This window comes from Octodon degus, unplaced genomic scaffold (genome assembly GCF_000260255.1).
Source record: "Octodon degus isolate 3935 unplaced genomic scaffold, OctDeg1.0 scaffold00088, whole genome shotgun sequence".
Taxonomy (NCBI): Eukaryota; Metazoa; Chordata; class Mammalia; order Rodentia; family Octodontidae; genus Octodon; species Octodon degus.
Genome location: NW_004524664.1, coordinates 4,722,057 through 4,742,206, shown reverse-complemented (window position 1 = coordinate 4,742,206; position 20,150 = coordinate 4,722,057). Strand labels below are relative to the sequence as shown.

The 20,150-nt window shown below is 50.0% G+C and overlaps 1 protein-coding gene across 1 annotated transcript; it reads left to right on the top strand.

Moving 5' to 3' along the window:
• The first annotated feature begins 16,752 nt into the window (after positions 1–16,752).
• Znf703 (zinc finger protein 703) lies at positions 16,753–19,790 on the top strand. The gene is made up of 2 exons (XM_004637265.3): positions 16,753–17,239; positions 18,123–19,790. The coding sequence occupies exons 1-2, from the start codon at positions 17,012–17,014 to the stop codon at positions 19,623–19,625; spliced, it is 1,731 nt and encodes a 576-aa protein (XP_004637322.1). The 5' UTR covers positions 16,753–17,011; the 3' UTR covers positions 19,626–19,790.
• Positions 19,791–20,150: the final 360 nt, after the last annotated feature.

The window sequence follows — 20,150 nt, the reverse complement described above, 5'->3', positions numbered from 1 at the left end:
TTTGCAGAAATCAAGTTCCGGCCTCCACACATGCAGATGCCTAATGCAAGGCATCCCTTCGCAAAGCCCTGGGCTTCCATCTCTTCCCTACCACCATTTTCTCAGCTGAGTGGCACATGGGGGCTGCCCTAGGAGAACTCGGGCAACCTGGGTCTGGCCATGGTCACTCTGATCCAGTGTCTGAGGAACCGCATCTAGACCTCCTTGTCCACCAGACCATTTGTTCATCCACAACATGCTCAGTGAATTTCTATGGCACCTGTCACAACACTTTTGCTCTCTGCCAGGTGTTTCCATATTGGCCTACTGTCAGGCTCTCTCTCCACCTCTTGGCTGTCTGTTTCCTTCATGTCTTTCCATCTCTACCTTGATATGTGTCAAGGTAATGACACACACTCTAATGGCTCTGTCTTAACACCTCTCTTCTGTCTCTGTCGCCGGTGCTTGTCCTTGCCCTCCGTCTGGGGAACTCTGGGAAATGCCCCAGTGTACGGGTGTATTGCACCCAGCTTTCATCCTGATCCAGGTGGCTCCAATCCAGTACAGGATTTATACTGCCCTGACCCTGAGCCGTCAAGAAGGAACAGCCAGATTAATGGGGTGGGCGGGCTGGGGTAATAATCGTTTGTTTGATGTGACAAGCCTGATAGGCGTTGATTTACTTACAGACTGATGGGCTTTTAATTGAGCACCTCCATCCCAGTCACTTCAAAGGCAAGGGAAGTTGACAAGGGGGCCCTTTCACAAGAGTTCCTGGTGACTGACAGGCCCCCTCTGCTCCAGCTCTGTCCATAGGATTAGCCCAGGCAGCCCTTCCCTGGCCCTCTGGCAAAGTAACACATTTTCTGTGTAACTCAGAAATGGCCTTTTGTCTGCTGCCAAGGAAGGCCGGCCCTGTTTGGAAGGCCCAAGTCTCCCAAAGGGTGAGGAGGAAAAAAGAGTGAGTGAGGAGAGCAGGAGGTAGCAAGGGCCAGAAGGACGTGGAGCAGGCCCCAGGCCCGCCCAGTACAAATGGCTATTTTGTTCTTCCTCCCTTGCCTGCCCAGCTTCCCACCCACCCACCCCATCCCTTTCTCCCCCTTCTTCCTCCTCCTTTTTTGCATCTCCCTGTTTTTAAGCTCTTCTTCTTGCTTTGCCCTTCATAATTCTCCTTGTTCTCTGCTTCGACCTCCTTCCTTCTCCCTGAGAGGAAAATCCTCATGAGGTGGAGTTGACTTCCGGTCCCTGTTTACCTCAGCCCCCTACTGCTTCCAGGCTGCAGCCCTTGAGACCATCAAACACAGAAAATTCCAGAAATCAATACCTCTTGAGTTTGAAATACCTTTTACTACATTGTACTGTTAAAATTGTCCCATTTTATTATTCGTCATCATTGCCCATCTCTCACTGTATCTAATTTATAAATTGAACTTACTGTACCTGTAGGAAAGAAATTAGTGCATGCAGAATCTGGGACCACCCACAGTTGTAGTCCCTGCCTGGGGGTCTCAGAATGGGTTCCTGTAGACAAGAAGACACCCATACAAACTAAGATGATCATAGGTCACCACAGGCTCAGGTCCAGGGGAACTTCCGTTCTATTCTCATTAGACCTAGAAAATGCTTTAAATAATATAGGTTTTATTCTATTCGAGTTTTTAAAAATAATCTTCACCACAGACATTCTCTCAGAAGAGATTTGCTTTGGCTTGGTTTGATCTATTAAGTCCTGCCTGGCTTTATTGGCTGTTAAACATTCCTTATTTGTGGGAAAAGATACACCCAAAGGTCCCTCACACTTTCCCTCCAGGCTAGGATCCCCACTCAGAGGGCACAGTCTCTGAGAACTACAGATGGGACCCTCTAGAGCATGCCCAGACTTCCTCACTAGGTCTGAGGAGAGAGGCCAGGGCCCCTCAAGCCAGGAGTAGTTTTGACTTCTAAGTCCAACCCCAGGACAAGTCCTGCTCCCCTGAAGAAGTTTGTCCAAGTATGCAAAGCCAGGGCTGGGCTAGGAAGGCAGTGATAACAGTTCCCATCTGCATAGCATTATTTAATTCACTCTCATATCTATTATCTTAACTGCCCTTCTAAAAACTGTGTGAGATAGGTAAGTGCAGTTATGGTGCTCATTAGCCAGATAATAAAATGAAGATTCAACAGGATAAGGTGCTGCTAAAGAGCAAAATTGGGTCTCAAACTCAGGTACTCTCCCTCCAAGGTAGTTCCTTCCTCCATCACTCTTGCTGGTCCCAGAGCCTATTGTCTCATTGCTGTGTGTGTGTGTGTGTGTGTGTGTGTGTGTGTGTGTGTGTGTGTGTGTTGGGATTGAACCAGGTGACACTTTCCCTAGCCATTTAAACTGCCTTTTCGTACTCCCAGTGGTGGTTGACTCCTCTACCTTCCTCCTCCCCTTGCAGGGCCTCCACTTCCACTGGTGTCTGCCCGCCTGGCTCAGGTGTCCAGGGAAGAAGCCTCCAGCTCCAACCTTGGGAAGATGAGCATCTCCATTTATGTCCCTTCCAACCCAAGCCAAGAGGGGCTTTCCCTTCACCCTGCCTGCCTTTCCTCTACCATCCACACAAGCACAGACCATGAGGAGGACACTGGTGCCTTTTGGTTCTGTGTCTAAATTTAACCCAAGAAAATGTGTAACTCTCCTAATAGCTGGAAGGGCATTTCCTACACACAGCTAATCCTAGGGCAGAAGCTTGGAAGAAATTAATCACCTCTCCCTTTTCTGTGCAAGTGACTTGAAGATATTTCCACTGATTCTCTTAACACCCTGAGATGCCACACTGTCCTCTCCCTGAAAATTCTGAGCCTTTAAGCTATGTATGTGCAATCTCATATGCCCAGTGCCCATGGTGGAAGTTCTTCTGAGGTGCTCACTGAGGTATTTCTTGAAGGGCAGTACGGTATCCCAATCCCAATTTCAACGCCACTGCTTGTCAGCTGTAGCCCTTGGACAAGTCATCAAGTCATTTACATTTTCTCTGCCTCAGCTTCCTGATCTGTGAAATGGAACAAAAATATGACTTACCTTATGAAGTTATGATGAGAATCGAATGAATTAATAACATAGTTCATCTCATCCACAATGTGCTGCTATTTTAGGTCCAACAAAGAAAAAGATGCTGCTAAGTAACCTGTGATACAGTGCTTTTCAGTGTCAAAAATCTTACAAATGTAGGGGGCCAAATCTTAACTATGTCTATGTAAAACACTCAGAACTGTAGCTGGCACACAGCGCATACTGCTAGCAAGAGCTACTGTCCCTGCATTCTCCCAAGAAGCCTATGATGTGTGAGTTAATCCTTATTTTACAGATGAGGAAACAGAAATTCAGAGAGATGAAGTAGCCTGACCAGGCTCACGTGTCCAGCAAGGCCTCAGCAGGCATTTAAACCTGCCTTTGAGGTGTAATAATCTACAGTTATTACAAGAGCTGGCAGCGGCCCACCAAACTACCAGGGAGTGCGGAGTGGAGTTTTGTTCTCAATTGCATTAGCTTTCTTTAATCTAAGGGTTTCCCCCTCTGGTATAATTACTCTCCTTCTCCCTCCCCCTCCTCCTTTGTACTTGGCTCTGATCTTTTTACTTTTCTATTAATGGCTTCAGTTTTACTGTATCTGCATTTTGAATTATAAGCAACCTCAAATCTTTTATGGAGCTAGGAGGGATATAAATAAATATAAATGTTTTAATTGGTTTTTAAAGGTGACAGGTAGCAAGGGAAAAATGGGGGAGACTATGCCCATACCCTCACATGGGAATGCATGGATGCCCCACGCTCTGCCCCCCTTCACCTACTGCAAAGCATGCTGATGCTAGTTTCTGGATGAGATGCAGAAAGTGCATTTTCTCAAGTCTGGTTGTCTGCCCCACCAGTCTTTCTTTTCCCAAGGCTCAGAGAGACACTATGGGGTAGAGGGAGGGTTGGGCGAAAGGAGACAGCCAATGCTTCTGCTTAATGCACCACCACCACCCTGCAGGAAAAGCATCTACTCAAGAGTTCATGCTTAGCTCGTGATTGCCATAAGTGCGAAGTCAGGGAAGGCATCCCACCAGCTCCAAAGGCCCATCCCTGCTCCAACTGCAGAAAGGGAGTGGCCAGGATATACTCCACTTGGGATTTTGCAACAGTGTCCACATAACATTTGGGGCAGTCCAGGACCCACAGCTGTCACAAGTCACAGATACCACTCCTCTGGAGTCATGAGCGGCCCCTCTTGCCACATTAGTCATGACCATGTTAAAAGACAGTGAATAAAATATGGTGTCACCTAGTTCTGATTTCTTTGTTTCCAAGCACAGAGGCCCTGAGCTGATGACATGGTTTATTTGTGAATTTGCTTGGATTGGTGGGGGGGGGAGGGGTGGGAGATCAGGGGGGATCATGGCAGATGAACTTCTCCAAAACCTTTCTCAACTCTCCCACATGCACAGATTCCTCTTTGAGTAAAAGGTAGGGCTACAGGCTGTGAGGAAGGGAGGTGAAAGGGACAAGAGTACCGAGCCTTGTCATGAGAAGAGTAGGCAGTCCCTTGCTCAGAACCCAAGTATGGACTTCCTGCTCTTCTGGAACAGAATCAAATGTACTCCAGGCTCAGATCTTCCCAACCAAACGAGTCAATGTGGGAATGAAAACAGGTGTCTGCTCTTAGCGCATGTGCGTGCAGTTCATCTCCAGGTACCAAGAAAACAGCCGCCCACCAAGTTCCTTCCAACACCAGAGCTGAGCCTCTTCTGAGATAGCCTTCTTAGTGGAATATTTAAGAAATCAGAAATGAATCACCAACCTTTTATCTCATCTGAAGTTTCATATACCATGTGTCTCTCTACATGGACATGGCCTGTCGGTGCCTTTCTGGCAGCAGCACCAGTGGGTGTTGCTAGACTTAAGGTTTAATGTATTTTGAGGTATCTAAATCTATTTTCTGGGCTGATGAGATAGCTCAGCAGTCTAAAGCACCTGCTTAGGCAAGTGTGCAGCGACCTCGGTTTGATCCTCAGCACCACATGCTGTGCCAGCCCCACCCCCAGGTCAGGCTGAGCCAGCCACAAAAAAAAATCTTTCCTGGAGATAGGGATGCAAATATATATATTTTGGAGATCAGAGCCTAGAACAGAGAAGCACCTGTAGACATTTCAAAATTAAAACACATCCTGCTGAAAACCTGTTTGTTATTTGCAACCATAAAACTGCCTATTGTTATTATGCATTCATAAATAACTTGATTTTGGCATATGCTTTCATACCAAACAAAAAAATGAATAAATTAAATTTGATTTACAACCTTTTTCATTTTTATTAGCACTCCTCTGAAGAGTTTATGTAAGGGACATGCCAGAGCATTTATGCCAAATGTTTTAAGGCATTGGTATTGATATTATATAAATTAAGGTGTTTTAATTTGCATTCTTTAATTAACTAAATACTGGCAGAAAAATAAAACACAAGGGCAGCCCTGACTTATTGCCTCTATTAAACTGCTGACATCTCCAAAAAGATGTGTTAAGTAATCCAATTCATGTGGGGATGGGAGGGGATATTAACACACTCTATTTGGCACAACATATTGGAATTTAAGAAACCAATATCCTGCTTTGCTTACAGAGTGGTAAGGTGACAGTGTGCTCTAGGATGCTCTGATTTGTGTCCCCCAGGGAGATATTGACCAAATGCTTCAAATACCACCCCTGCCCAGCACTGAGCTGACAGGTCTCAGAGAAAGGCTTCTGGGTGCACTGCACACCCCCGCTGTTGCCAGCAGGGCGATCATCTGTGAAGAGATGATCCGAGTACATAGTCAAGTCTGTCCCAGATCATCGTGACCACACCAGAGGCCAAGGAGAAGAGGAGCCAAAGGCTTTCCATGCATCCTCTTCACTACTCTTAGCCCCCCAGACCCCCAAAACCGGTGTCTAAAGAGATGCATGAGGAATCCTCCAGCTCCTCCTGTGACTCCCTCCAAAGGTTTTTCTTTCTTCTTTTTTTTTTTTTTCTTTCATTGATTGATTTTATGGTATGGGCTACTGAGCCCAGGACATTCATACTGAGCTACATCTCCAATCCTTTTCATTTTTTTGAGATAGGGTCTCATTAAGTCACTCAATTGACCAAGCTGGCTTTGAACTTGTGGCCCTCCTGCCTCAGACCTCCAGAAAGCTGAGATTCAAAGACACACCCAAGTCAAAGACTTTTTAAATTTATTATCATGCTAAAGACTGATGCTCCTTTCCAGTCTAAGTACCTTTTTTCCCCAACTCTTCTCATTTATTCTTGATAGTTTGCTCCATTTTTCCTCCTTCATAGGATGAGAGTAAGCTCTGCAGAGGCCTCATCTTCTATAATCCTCAGTCCTGGACTTTCAGAGAGGAAGAGCTCTAAGAAGATGACAGTCTCTATGATGGGGACTTTGCTCAAGGCTGAGAAGTATATTTTTCTTCCCTAAGCTCATGGATCTTCAAGGAGCCATCTGTTTGCTGTTCCCTTGTGGTCCGAGGATGTTTGTCTTGCATTCTTGGCCTCATCTGGGAAGTGTCAGGTCAAAGCAAAGGTCTGGGGCCTCAGATCTCCTCAAGCCAAGAGGTGGGGCTGGGCCTGCCACTCCCCTACCCACACCTACACCCTCACCAGCACCCACAAAGAAGCAGTGCAAAGGAACAAAAGTCCAGTTAGCCAGGTCTCTGAGTGTCATCTCTACGCTAGACCCCTGCCCCACCTTTCTCCCTGAATGATTTCATTTGCTCAAGGAGTAAAGGATGAATTCCAACATTTAATAAGGAAAACATTGCTCTCCTTTGCCAGCATCCCATCCCCCTCCCCCTCAAAAAAATCGCACTTTCTTGTCGTTTCCCATCTTGCAACTCTGTCAGTTGTTTTAAAACAACTGTTTTAAAACATGTCTCCTGTCATAAATAAAATCATCATTATGCATTTTGACTGCAGTGGTGAAAAATTCAGCCAGCTCAAAGACAGGACAAGACTGGGGATAGCCTATTCAGTCCTGATGTGGAATGGGATAAAGAAAATAAAAAGGGTTGGAGGGATAGCTCCATAGTCGAAGTACCTGCCTGGCAAGTGCAAGGACCTGAATTTGATCCCTGATATCCCAGGCCGTGCTGGGCATGTTGTGCTGGTGTGGTGGCGTAAGCCTGTAATCCCAGCGCTGAGGGGCTAAGACAGGATCACTATGAGTCTGAGCTGCATAATGAGACCTTGCACCAAATAAATAAATAAACAAACAAATAATGTTTTCATTTTTGAAAATAAATAAATAAAAAGACATAGTCTGTTCATGTATTTTATGTGGTGGCTCTTCTGGTGTGAGCTGTTGCTTCGGTTCAGATGTGGTGAAGTACATGCCCCAAAGGTTCATGTGTGGGGACACGGTCCTCACTGTTATGATGTTAAGGTAATGCGACATTTAAGAAGTGGGATTTAATGTTAGGTCGGCAGGTCACTGGGCATGTGGCTTTCAGAAAGTACTCCTAGGTGAGGGGGAACAGTCTATCTGGTTTCCTGTATCATGGTAAAATCTGTTTCTCCTCCACATATCCCTGCCATTGTGCCATTCTCTGTGATGTGACATAGCCAGGAGGCCCTTGTAAAGCCCAGAGCTATTTGAATGTTCAGCCTCTGAAACTAGAAGCTTAAAAAAAAAAAAAAAACTCCTTTCTTTATAAGTATTCCATACTTTGGTATTTCAATATAGTGACAGAAAATAAATCAATATAGCTGTTTAGGGGTTTGGTTTCACATTGGTTTATTAAAAGAAATTAATGGGTAAAACAAAGCCTGAGCCAGCCAAATAGCTCAGTGGATTAAAGCGCCTGCAAGCAGGTGCAGGGGCTAGGGGTTTCATCCCTGGGGCCTGCCGTGCTGCCCACCCCCACGCCCCCACCTCCCAACCCCAGGGCACGCTGAGACAGCAATTGAGACTGGGCATGGTGGTGCGCACCTGCAATCCCAGCACTTGGGAGGCTGTAAACAGGTGGATCGCTATGAGTCTGATTTAGTAGTGAGACCCTGAACACCCTGTAGACCCTTCCCCAAAATAAAAAAATAAAAAACCCAAAGCCTGATAGAAAGCAGGTATAGAGAACTTACCATGTCAAGCCACAGAAGATGCAGAGGAGGCACTTCAGCATTCTTGAAGAAAGTCACCATCATATTAGGCAGGTGAGTGAGGGAGATGTCATCAGTAGGAACTAGAATTCTTTGCTCAAATCTTACTTCTGACATCCTGGAATTTAAATTTAAATCCTGACGTGACAAGGCGCCAAAACTCTGGCCACTCCCACTTCTCCCCAGGAACAGAGGGTCAGGGTCATTAGCAATGAGTGAATTTGTTTATCTTTATTAGTGTGTGTTTGCTATATATATTGATTACATTCATCATGGGGTTGGTACCTGGATAGAGCACATCTCAATCTTTTTATTCTTGGTCTCCCCTCCCTCCTCCATCCCTCCATCTCTTGGTCTCCCTCCACTTGTAGGAAATCTATCTTTCTATATAATAATTTATTTTGCTCATTAAATTCTTTATACTTTGGGTCTATTACGTAAGAGAAACTATGCAATATTTACACTTGTATGTCTGATTTATTTTACTTAGTGTTATGGTCTCAAAGTGCATCCATTTTCTACCAAATGACTCAAGTTTATCCTTCTTTATGGCTCAGTAGTACTCCATTATGTATGTATACTGCATTTTCTTATTCATTTGCTGAATGTATAGGCTGCTTCCACTTAGCTATTATTAGTTATGTTGTTACTTCAGTGGCCCAAGGAGACCCAATCTCAGGGCTCAAGATGAGGCAGCACAAGTTGGGTATATGCTGTGTGCCTCTGCAGCAAGAAGCTCACAAACCAAAATGCCTAAAGAAAGGACGGCCTGCTTCCTGTAGTCTGCTCTTGGCAAACAGCAGATAAAACAAAACCCTCTAACATTCCAACCCTGGCTGCAAAGTCATAGAGAAGTGCCCTGTCATACCTTTGAATTGTATGGGTTGTACCTATCTAAAAGTAAATGCGTAAAAATAAGAACACAGCAAAGGTTCCTCTTGTGCCTTGGTGGATACCCTACCAGCAGCACGCATGATATGACTGGATGCCACCCAGTGCCCCGTGGTTCTCATTCAGGGACCTGCAGCCCTGAACTGCTACGGACATCACTAAGGTCTCTCCCCACACAGCCTGGCCTTTCCTGGTGCATGCACAGGAAAGCTGTACATAAGGCAGAGCCCTCGTTAGGGTCCATTGTTAGGAATTCTCTATATTAAAATATGTATTTGACATATTTTAGGTCAGTCTGGATTATGCTTCTCTTCTTTCTCCTACTATATGAAGGAGAAGGTAGGAAAAGAGGAAAGGGAACAGGCGTTGTGTGTGTGTGTTACAAAGTCCAAAAATGAACGCAGAGCTCTCTCTTTACATTTTTTAGACAAGATCTCACTATATGTCGCAACCTGGCCTTGAGCTTGTGACTCTCCTCCCTCTGCCTCTCAAGTAGCTGGCAGTGCAGGTGCTTATGACCACATCCAGCTCCAGACTCCTTCCTACAGGAGCTGTCACAGTTTTCCAAAAGAATATGACAAGGACAGCCAAGGTATTTACCATGTATGCCTGCCTGAGTCCCCAGCTGGCCTTCAAACCCACTCCAGCTTCCTTAAAGGTGGCTCATTCTGGACGCTTAAGGTTTCACCGCCCCCAACCTCTGGGTTTAAATAATCCTCCTACCCTACTGCACATAGCTTTTGACCCAGCAATTCTGCTCTTAGGAATTTACCCTATAGTTGTGTTGAGAAAAAATGGAGAATGAATAGCACATAAATATATTACAGTTATTCACTGCAGAAGTACAAGTTTAGGAACCATGTAAATCTCTACCCACAGAGATTCATTAAATAAATTGAGGCACATTATATAACAATGTTGCAAAACTAGGGGGAAAATACCACAAAGAATCCACTATGCAATCTCTAAAATATTAACTTTAAAAAAACAAGTGCAGAAAACTTGCAAGGTATGTCTAGTTTGTTCATAAAAGGAGGAAAGATTATGTGCATACCTTATACAATACACAAATGCAATGCCTCTGGGAGGAAGAACTATAATCTGTCACAATGGTGCCCTGGCGAGGGGACCTGAACAGAGGTCCAGTGCAACAGTTGAAGTCTTTTTTCACTGTCCTCTCTCATAGCTTTGGGATTTGGTGCACTGAAATGCATTTTCCAAGCAATTAAAAAGTAATTCTAGGGCTAAGGAGATAGCTCAACGGTCTAAGCACCTGCCTGGCAAGCGCAAGGACCCAAGTTTGATCCCCCAGTACTACATGGCATGCTAGCCCCAAAACCAGGCATGGTAATGCACACCTGTAACCCCAGCACTGGGGAGGCTGAGACGGATCACTATGAGTCTGAACTGTGTGGTGAGACCCTATATCAAATAAATAAATAAAAGTAACTCTAAGTTACTTTTAAAGAGGTGTACTCTGTAAATCTCCTCTGTAAATAGCACCTCTACTTTTGGACATTGGTTAGGACCCAGAACCAAGGGTATTCTCTGCACAGGGACCAGCAGGTGGCCACTGAAATGCACATTTCTTGAATTTTTCTGACATTGTGAAATTTGTTCCTATCCAGTGCAACTTGTAGTAATTACCCCACCTGAGCAGCACCCCCAAGCACATGCTCTTTGAAGCACAGTGGTCTGGAGGAATGTGAAGCTGCGGTAGATCACAGCCACCCGGAAGCCTGGCCCCAGCACGTGCCATGGCTGACACGCTAGAAAAAGGGCTCATGGGAACATCACCCTCATGCTTGACACTCGTGGACCAGTGAGAAGCAGGGGTGATGCTGGCCCCGTGCAACTGAGATACCACAGTCTGCCACCCGCCCAAAGTTCCCTGGGCCAGGCCCTGGTTCCAGCTGCTGGTATGTATGAGCAAGGACCAGGATAACGAGGGGCACAAGGCCACCAGGTACACATAGCCCCTGCCTCCCATTTGGGGACTGTGCACTCCCCTACCAGATTCATCTCTGGGTCGGGGAGATGGCTCAGTGGAATAAGTGCTTCCCTTGCAAGGGCAAGGGCCTGAATTCAATCCCCAGTTCAAAAAAAAAAAAAAAAAACAGATTTATCTCTGTCTAAGATAAGGAAAGTATGTGTATCCAGAAGGTGTCAGTAAAAGCGAGTAGAAATCTGAATGGAACTTTGAGCAAATGCACGGAAGAACAGTCATCCCGGGACTCCCAGCATGATTCAATCAGGCCTCCTAATTTTTGTTTTGTTCTTCATCTGCAAGAGCACATAGATGCCAACGGAAAGGGCTGTCCTGCTTTTGGGAGGTGCCAGATGTGCACAACAGAAGCAGGAGTCCTGACTCCCTGGTTTGTTATCTTTCCCTACCATGGATCACCCGGCCCGCACCTACCGAGTAGTAATTGAATGGATGAATGATTGAATAATGCCATCTTTATGGAAAAAAAATAAAAAAGCTATTTGTTTCTCAATAAATTTATGGGAAAAAAATAAATAAATAAATAAATAAATTTAAAAAAAAAAAGAATAATGCCATCTAAGCCAACTACATGAATGGGTAAACATTCCCTTCCACTTCTTTCTCTGCCTTAGTTTTCTCCCTCCCACAGTTCTGATTTGGTAAGGACAAAAGGAAAATCCTGCTGGAGATGACTGGCCTTCTAGAAAATGATGAAAGCAGTCCCTCTCCAGTGTCTCCTGCTGCCTTCTGCCCACTCACACAGATTCCCTCTCCTTTAGGCCTGCTGAGCAGTGCAGGAGCCATCCACCTGGACTTCAGTCACCTCTTCCACTTTCTGGCTGTGTAACTGGGCCAGATGCCTACCCTCTTCGAGCCTGAGTAGCTTTCTTATAAAACAGGCATTACTGTAGCAACCCCTACCCAACCCCCACCCCAACTTCTTTGCCATGAAAAGTAAATCAGTTACCACATGACGTTCAGAACATGCCTAGCACACAGCAAGTGTTTAGAAGTGTTGTTATTGTCCTGGGTGAGACATTCAAGGGTTGAGGTGTCAGCTGATAACAAGGTGAGAGACCTCCCAGCAATAGATGCAGTTTAAAAGCCAAACCTGACCGGCTGGAAGAGACAGGGGAGTCAAGGGTGAATGCCTAAGAAGGGGGTTGATGTCTCAGGGCTAGGCCGGCACAGGAGGGAGAACTTCAAAACACACCTACGCCCCCTCCCCTGCCCAGACCTGCCTGTCTCCCCAGGAGTTGATAAGACATAAATGAAATCAGCTCTTCAAAGCAGCTGCTCAGGGATCCAAATCAAAAGGACAGGCTTGAAGATAAGCTTCATCTACACTTCCTTTTGTCCCTCTTCCCACCACATCTCTAGAGGAAATTCCTGGGGGAGGAAAAGGAGTTCTTTCCACCTTTTATCAGAAGCCACATGCAGGAGGTAATGTTAGAAATTAACCAGCCAACAGCCAAGGAGGGAGTTAAGAGGACTTCACTCCACACCCCATTCTGCCCCTGTTTGCGGTGTGACTTTCAGCTCTCTCTTAGACTCTCAGTGTCTGTTTCTTCAAACAGGGATAAGAACTCCAAAAATTATTCTGAAATGCAGGCCAAAAAAGTGCATTTGGGAAACAGATACTTCCACATGGTTATACAGTCAACATTTTGAAAACACAACCATTCACCTTAAATTTGGGGTGTATAAAACAAGGTGAGATATAAATAAACAGCTCTACCTGGGTAAGTTCCTGTCCATTCATGAACAAGGATTGCTGCGTGTTTCTTGCGTTGGCCTGCCCTACCTATAACTGCACCAGCTTGGACCATGAACCCATAATTTCACCTCTTGGTGCTCCCCTTTTTTCCTCTGAGAAACAGAGCAGCAGCACCTGCCTCTTAGGGTTTCTGTAGCCCTGGAATTAGATAACACACACAAATTATTTCCATCATGACTGCTACTCCAGGTGAGGATGGTTATATACTCTGCAAGAACACAAAAAGGATAAGGAAAATATAGAAACATTTATAGTCCAGGGGGAGAAGAGATAAGTGAACAAATGCCAGCAGACACCCTGGGTAGTGTAAGATTAGCGTGCAAGCAGAACTCCAGGAATACACAGTAAGGCTCTGTGACTGGCAAAGCAGGCTTCTTGCAAGGCTGGCAGGCTTGGCTTCACCGTTTGCTTCCCTGCTCGCACCCTCTCATGCGCCAGGCTGAGTCTGAAGCCTGGGGCCAGGGATGCGGCACCCAGAAGTACCTCTGAGTCCTGAGCACAGTGCGCTACAGCAGGGCTCCTGGCCAAGGCAGTAACTGCCAGCTACTGGAAGACACTGAGCACTGAGGAGGAAAACCAAGTTCTCTAGGAGACAAACTTTTCAGAGTTCTTACGGCTTGTAAAAAAATAAACATGTAAATAGTTACCAGTGAGATATTATTTCATGTTGTTGCAATTAGGGTTGGAGTGTTATGTAGAGAGGCGATCATTCAGGCAATTCTGCCTCAGCCAGGAGTGAAAACTACACATTAACCCCCACGCAGCAAATCTACCACCTCTTGCGCTCAGCCTGATTCAGGCAGTTTTTCCTGGGTGGGGAATTTTATAGAAACTGAAGTGGGGAAAGGGAGAATCTACAAATACACAATTTCCTAAAGGCTTTTCTTGTTAGCTTAGGAGAGGCGCTCAAAAAAGAACTGGTGGCTAGGGGAGGAGTCACTCTCAGTCCATTTACCAGACAGCCTGGGATCCCACTGCCAATTTCCAGGACTGAGATTATCAAGGCTCCCAGCTAATGTGTCTGTCCCCAAGTCATAGTCCCACAGATGTAAACACTGCAAGGAAACACAGCAGTTGGTACCTGGGGCTTCCTCTGTACCACATACTCAACGCAGCACAAACTGTCGGCTGTCCTCCTGACACAGAGGTGGCCCCTTTCACAGCTAATACCTGAAGAACACAGAAGACTAGTGAGGTTCATTTGCCCAGGGATACCACAGCAGCATGGCTCAGAGGCCTGGCTCCTAGAGTCAGAACTAAGCACCACTCCACTTGTCCCTGGCCTCAGACTTGAAATGAGCCACCTTCTAGTACTCGTTAGCAGTAGCTGGGGCATTTACCAAGACCAGACATGTAGACTTGTTATTCTTCCCTGGGGTGCCACACTAGCACCTCAAGCAGACCTGGATCTGTCTTATTTTAATGTGGATACTCATTTCCAGGGCAATCCGAGAAGGATTTTCCTACAACAAGACCCCTGAATCATACATCAGTCATTTTTTGGCAAGGAAAGGACTGGTCCCATAATGCCCAGTGCCCTCCAATCACATAGGGACTTTTCAAACACATCCTAACCCAAGGCTATGTACTCAGTGGTTCCACACTACTTGTGGTCCAGTCAGTACAACACTGGGTCACATTCACTCCCAGAGGAAAAGCCATTACTGTGAAAACTGTACTTCCTTTCAGACCACTAGGGTCCCATTTCAGGTTCTGTGTAGGTTAGCTAGGTGAATGTCAAATACTAATGGCAATAATCACCCAGTAGTATTTTAATTAGATCTTTGGCCTTTTTCTCCTAAGGCAACTGGATGCACTCAGCTCAAAAGACCCTGCTGCCCTTATCCACACCCCAAAGTATAAACCAACCCTGGGCCATTGAAACCAACTAATCACCAGGAAAAGGAGGCAGGCCTGGCCTCTGTGGCACTGCTGTCTGGCACCACCATCCCTATCAGTGATTACTGCTGGGAGCACCAGGAGTGACAAAGTAAGAATCCTTAGGCAAATTCCCCACCTGGCCATCCTGTTCTCACCTCCTCTTCTCCCTTCCTTCCTTTCATTCACTATTTTTCTCTTCTTTTCCTTTCCAAATAGAAAGTAAATAGTGTACTCCTTTCTGCTCGCTTTTGCTGATGCCTCCTGACCCCGTTTTCCTTCCACACTCCTAAATGCCTTTACTCACTCTCCGCCTCTCCTTCCCCTCCCAACTTATTTCCATTAATCATTTCTAACACACATCTGCTTGGGTCCTGGAAGGATTTCTTGGCTCACTCTCACAGCCAGGCTGGTTACAATAACCATGGAGTCTTTCATCTTTTACTGTCTCCTAACCTCTCCTCTCCCACTCTTCCTCCTCTAGGTGGCTACAAAGACCAGCCCCTCTCTCTGCACAGACCTTCTGCCATCTCTCTAGGGCAGGACCCCAAAGACTGAAGCAGCCCCGCAGTGAACTTTCCACAGTGATGTGAACTGCAAGGTCAAAATGCAGAGGTCAACAGAAGCAGTGCCAAAGACAGAAGACACAAGGAGCCCCTGGCCATTTGTCCGAACCTGATTTTACCTAGACTGAAATTGAGGGAAGAAAGGCCTGCAATTTCTGATAGAGCTACAGAAACTTACAAAATAGCACAGAGCTAGGGAGTATGCATAGTTTAGTTGCAGCCTGGCAGTGCTGCCTGCTGTCTTCTCTACTGGGCACTGGCGGAGGACACAGCTATTATCACTCTGGTGATTATAAACCCCTTCGAAATCTCCTACCAGGTATTGGCTTCTGTTGTCTCAAGTTACTGGCAGTGCGTCAGCAATAGGCCTGGAGGGCCAGGCCTGACCATCTAAGTGACAGATGCGCTTGGAAAAGTGGGTCTCCAAAGAAGACAGTGACCCTAGTGCGCCTCCACTGGCTGAGGACAGCACGGGGAAGTGGTCACTCCGGAGGCTGGCGCACAAAAGACCAGCCTGACCTTCTGTGGCGTGGTGGACAGGGAACTTTAGAGTCAGGAAGTGGACCAGGTTAAGATCTCTGCCAAGTGGAAAGCTAGCAAAGTACACTTTATCCTACAGGCTCGGACACTGGGAGGGCATTATTTTAATCTAGAAGTTTCCCTGGGAAAAAATTAGTGTTTGGGAGAAGGATGAGAGTGCCTGTCTTCTGAGTCTGTGTGGTCATGCAGTACTTAAAACTCCCTACCTGCCTATAGGATACCAGCCTCTCCTGTGACCCAGGACCCTCCAAAGAGCATCCGAGGCATGGCACAGAGTTGCCCTTAAGAAGAGCACATATTAGGTACTTGAAGCGCACCCCAGCACCAAGCCTACACTGAGTGAGGGCTGCACAGGGCTCTGGCCAAGCCCGAGAGGGGAGCTTTACTCCGGAACCAGTGATTCTTCGCGACCCCCTCACCCTGAGAAGGAGTCCTCGAACTCGCAGCCTTCGGATCGGGCTCAAAGTACCCGGAGCGACTTCAGACGCGCCCCGGGAACAGGGGTGTCTACAAAGCGAGGAGCTCTCCAGGGAGCATGCCTGGAGAAACCCACTGGGGAGCACAGTGGCCGGTGCCGCGCAGCCGAAGGACCGGTGAGAGCGAGGCGAGGCCCGCCCCCAGGCGGCCTCCGGCTACGGCCCAGACTCCTCGGTCCCTAGCAGGCGCCGCCGCTCCCGCCCCGCCCTGCGCCGCCGGACTCGCAGTTGACAGCGCCGCCAGCACCACCACCACCCAGCGGTGGGAAGGCTGACAGGACGCCGAGACCGGAAAGCTAGCGGAGGAGAGGCGCGAAACCCGGGGTCTCGAAGAAGTCCTGGTCCTCGTGGGACCCGGCGGCTAGGGCAGCCCCTCGGAGGGGGCGGCAAGCAGGAGCGCCGCCAGCGCCGGAGGTGCTGGGCGCGGCCACGCGCCGGCGAGGCCCCTTTAAGATTCTCCCCGCCCACCGGCGGCGCCGGCCTCCGCCCGCCGCTCTCCCCGCCCCGGGTCCCGGCGCGAGCTGCGATTGGGCGGGCGCGGCGATCCCTTTGAAGTGTGGCTGCCGATCGCGGCTATTTGACGTGCGGCTTGCGGAAGGCGAAGGTTTTTGTGTGGCTCGCCGGGGCTGGCGGCGGCAGCGGCGTCGGTGGAGGAGGGGACGAGGCAAAGAACGACCGCCGCCCGGCGCTCGACGCTGCGGAGCGGGCCCACCCGCCCCGGTAGCTCGCCTCCCCGGTGCTCCCGCTCCCTCCCCGCCCCCCCCGCGGCGCTGCCTCCTCCAAATGAGCGATTCGCCCGCTGGATCTAACCCAAGGACACCCGAGAGCAGCGGCGGCGGGAAGAGGCCGGCGGTGCCGGCAGCGGTGTCCCTCTTGCCCCCGGCGGACCCCCTGCGCCAGGCGAACCGACTCCCCATCAGGGTCCTGAAGATGCTGAGCGCTCACACCGGCCACCTCCTGCACCCGGAGTACCTGCAGCCGCTGTCCTCCACTCCTGTCAGCCCCATTGAGGTCAGTCTCCCGGGCGCTCCCGCCCGCGCCGGCCCCACTAAGGACTCGCACCGCGGCTTGGCCCTGCGCCCCGGGGCGCTGCGCGATGCCCTAACCCAGCCACGCCAGCAGGCGGGCTGCAGACGAACGGAGCACAGCGGGGTCCGAGCCCCCGGGACTTCCCCAGGCTTCTCCTGGAAAGGTCTCCTAAGCTCGCCCTCCCGAGCTAGATGTTTGCTCTCGGGTGGAATTTGTTCGCGGAGTCCCCAGTGGGTCCCTCACTTTTCCTTTGACACCCCGTTCTCTTAGTCAGAGGCGATCTCCCCTGATCCTCCCCACCCCCAGCCGCCCGGGTCCCACGCCACTTTGCTCGCTTCGGCAGCACAGACACTAAAACTGGGTCCCGCGCCGCCCCTTTGCCATCGGTTAGGGCTCTCTGTCCTGTGCCCAGACACTCCCAACCCCGGGTTTTTCTACCTATCACTTCTCTGGGTTCTGTACCCTAGGGGAAGAAAGAAAGGACAGCGGGAGGGGCTCCCAGCGCCAAGAGCAGCCCGGCCTTCACCAGGAGCCCCCGCCCGCCCCCACCCCTCTTCGCGGTTGTCCAAATCCCGTCCCAAGCGAAGTTCCCGCAAACTCAAGGCAGAAGTTTTGCCCTAGGCCTAGAGGGCGGGGAGACTAAAGGGGAAGGGGCGCTGCAAACCCGATACCAGAGAAAACACCTTTCCCTGCCGAGGCCCTGGAGGAGTCCCTCATGCTACCCCTTCCCTGGCCGGGTCTGGGCGCTCCAGTACTGGCCCACTGTGCGCTCTCAGCTCCTCCCAACCGCGCTTCCCGAGGCCCTCCTAGCTCGGTGGTCTCCTGGTCTCACCCCCTCTCCCTTCCCTACCGCTGTCCCCCTCAGCTGGACGCCAAGAAGAGCCCGTTGGCGCTGCTGGCCCAGACCTGCTCGCAGATCGGCAAGCCCGACCCGCCGCCCTCGTCCAAGCTCAACTCAGTGGCGGCGGCGGCCAACGGGCTGGGAGCAGAGAAGGACCCCGGCCGCCCCACCCCGGGAGCCGCCTCAGCGTCCGCAGCCCTCAAGCAGCTGGGGGACTCCCCAGCGGAGGACAAGTCCAGCTTCAAGCCCTATTCCAAGGGTGCTGCGGGCGGCGACGCTCGCAAAGACAACGGCTCCTCCTCGGTGTCCTCCACCTCCTCCTCGTCCTCATCCCCGGGAGACAAGGCAGGCTTCAGGGTCCCCAGCGCCGCCTGCCAACCCTTTCCCCCTCATGGAGCGCCGGCGTCTGCATCATCATCCTCGTCCTCGCCGGGCGGGTCCCGCGGCGGTTCCCCGCACCACCCTGACTGCAAGAACAGCGGCTCCGTTGGCGCAGAGCCGGACAAGAAAGACCCAGAGCCGAAGCCCAGCCCAGAGCCAGGATCTGTGAGCCGCGGAAGTGGCGCGGAACCCAGTGCACACGGTGGTGCCGAGGCTGGGGCTTCCGGCCGCAAGTCCGAGCCACCCTCAGCGCTGGTGGGGGCCGGCCACGTGGCGCCAGTGTCTCCCTACAAGCCTGGCCATTCCGTGTTCCCGCTGCCGCCCTCCAGCATCGGCTACCACGGCTCCATCGTGGGCGCCTACACTGGCTACCCGTCTCAGTTCGTGCCTGGCCTGGACCCCAGCAAGTCCGGCCTCGTGGGAGGCCAGCTGTCTGGGGGCCTGGGTCTGCCCCCCGGCAAACCCCCCAGCTCCAGCCCACTTACTGGGGCCTCCCCGCCCTCCTTCCTGCAGGGATTATGCCGCGACCCCTACTGCCTGGGAGGTTATCACAGCGCCTCGCACCTTGGAGGCTCCAGCTGCACCACTTGCAGCTCGCACGACCCGGCAGGGCCCAGCCTGAAGGCCGGGGGCTACCCGCTGGTGTACCCCGGGCACCCGCTGCAGCCTGCCGCGCTGTCCTCCAGCGCTGCCCAGGCTGCCCTCCCTGGCCACCCGCTCTACACCTACGGCTTCATGCTGCAGAACGAACCACTGCCGCACAGCTGCAACTGGGTGGCCGCCAGCGGGCCCTGTGACAAGCGCTTCGCCACCTCGGAGGAGCTGCTCAGCCACCTGCGGACTCACACTGCCCTACCTGGCGCGGAGAAACTTCTGGCCGCCTACCCTGGGGCCTCCGGCCTGGGCAGCACCGCAGCCTGCCATCTGCACCTCCCCCCGCCCGCCGCCCCTGGCAGTCCAGGGGCGCTGTCCTTGAGGAGTCCACACACTTTGGGGCTAAGCCGGTACCACCCCTATGGCAAGAGCCATTTATCCACAGCCGGGGGCCTGGCTGTGCCGTCCCTCCCCACAGCCGGACCCTACTACTCTCCATATGCGCTGTACGGACAGAGACTAGCGTCAGCCTCGGCGCTCGGGTACCAGTGACCTCAGCTCTGGACCTCCCAGCCCTCCGTCCTCTCCCTCCGTCCCTGCGTGCTGCTGCAGCCTCCACCACTGCTTCCCCCTGCGCGACCCCGCCCCCCCCATCCGGACTGTGTATTTATTTACTATGATAGCTTACAAGCTGGGAATATAAGTGCATTAACAGCCCACACGAGTCAATGGTATGCAAAAAGTCTATGTTCCCCTGAATAATAATATTAACCACACAGGTAACTACTCTGCCCCCCTTTTCTTTTTTTTTTTTTTTTTTTTTCCTTAGGTATAACTTTTAAACTTTTCTTCCCTTTTTATTGTTTGATTTTGGGGAGAAGAGGGAGCATTAGGGTTCTTAGGTTCTTCCATATATTTTGTTTTCCCGCCCTGGGGGATTTCTTGCATGAATCTTAACCATTCAAACACATTTTCTCCTTTTGCCTCTTTCCCCTTCATTCCCTCCTGTTGACTTCCATTTAAAGTTCTGGGTTTTTTTGGGTTGTTTTTTTTTGTTGTTGTTGTTGTTGTTCTTGT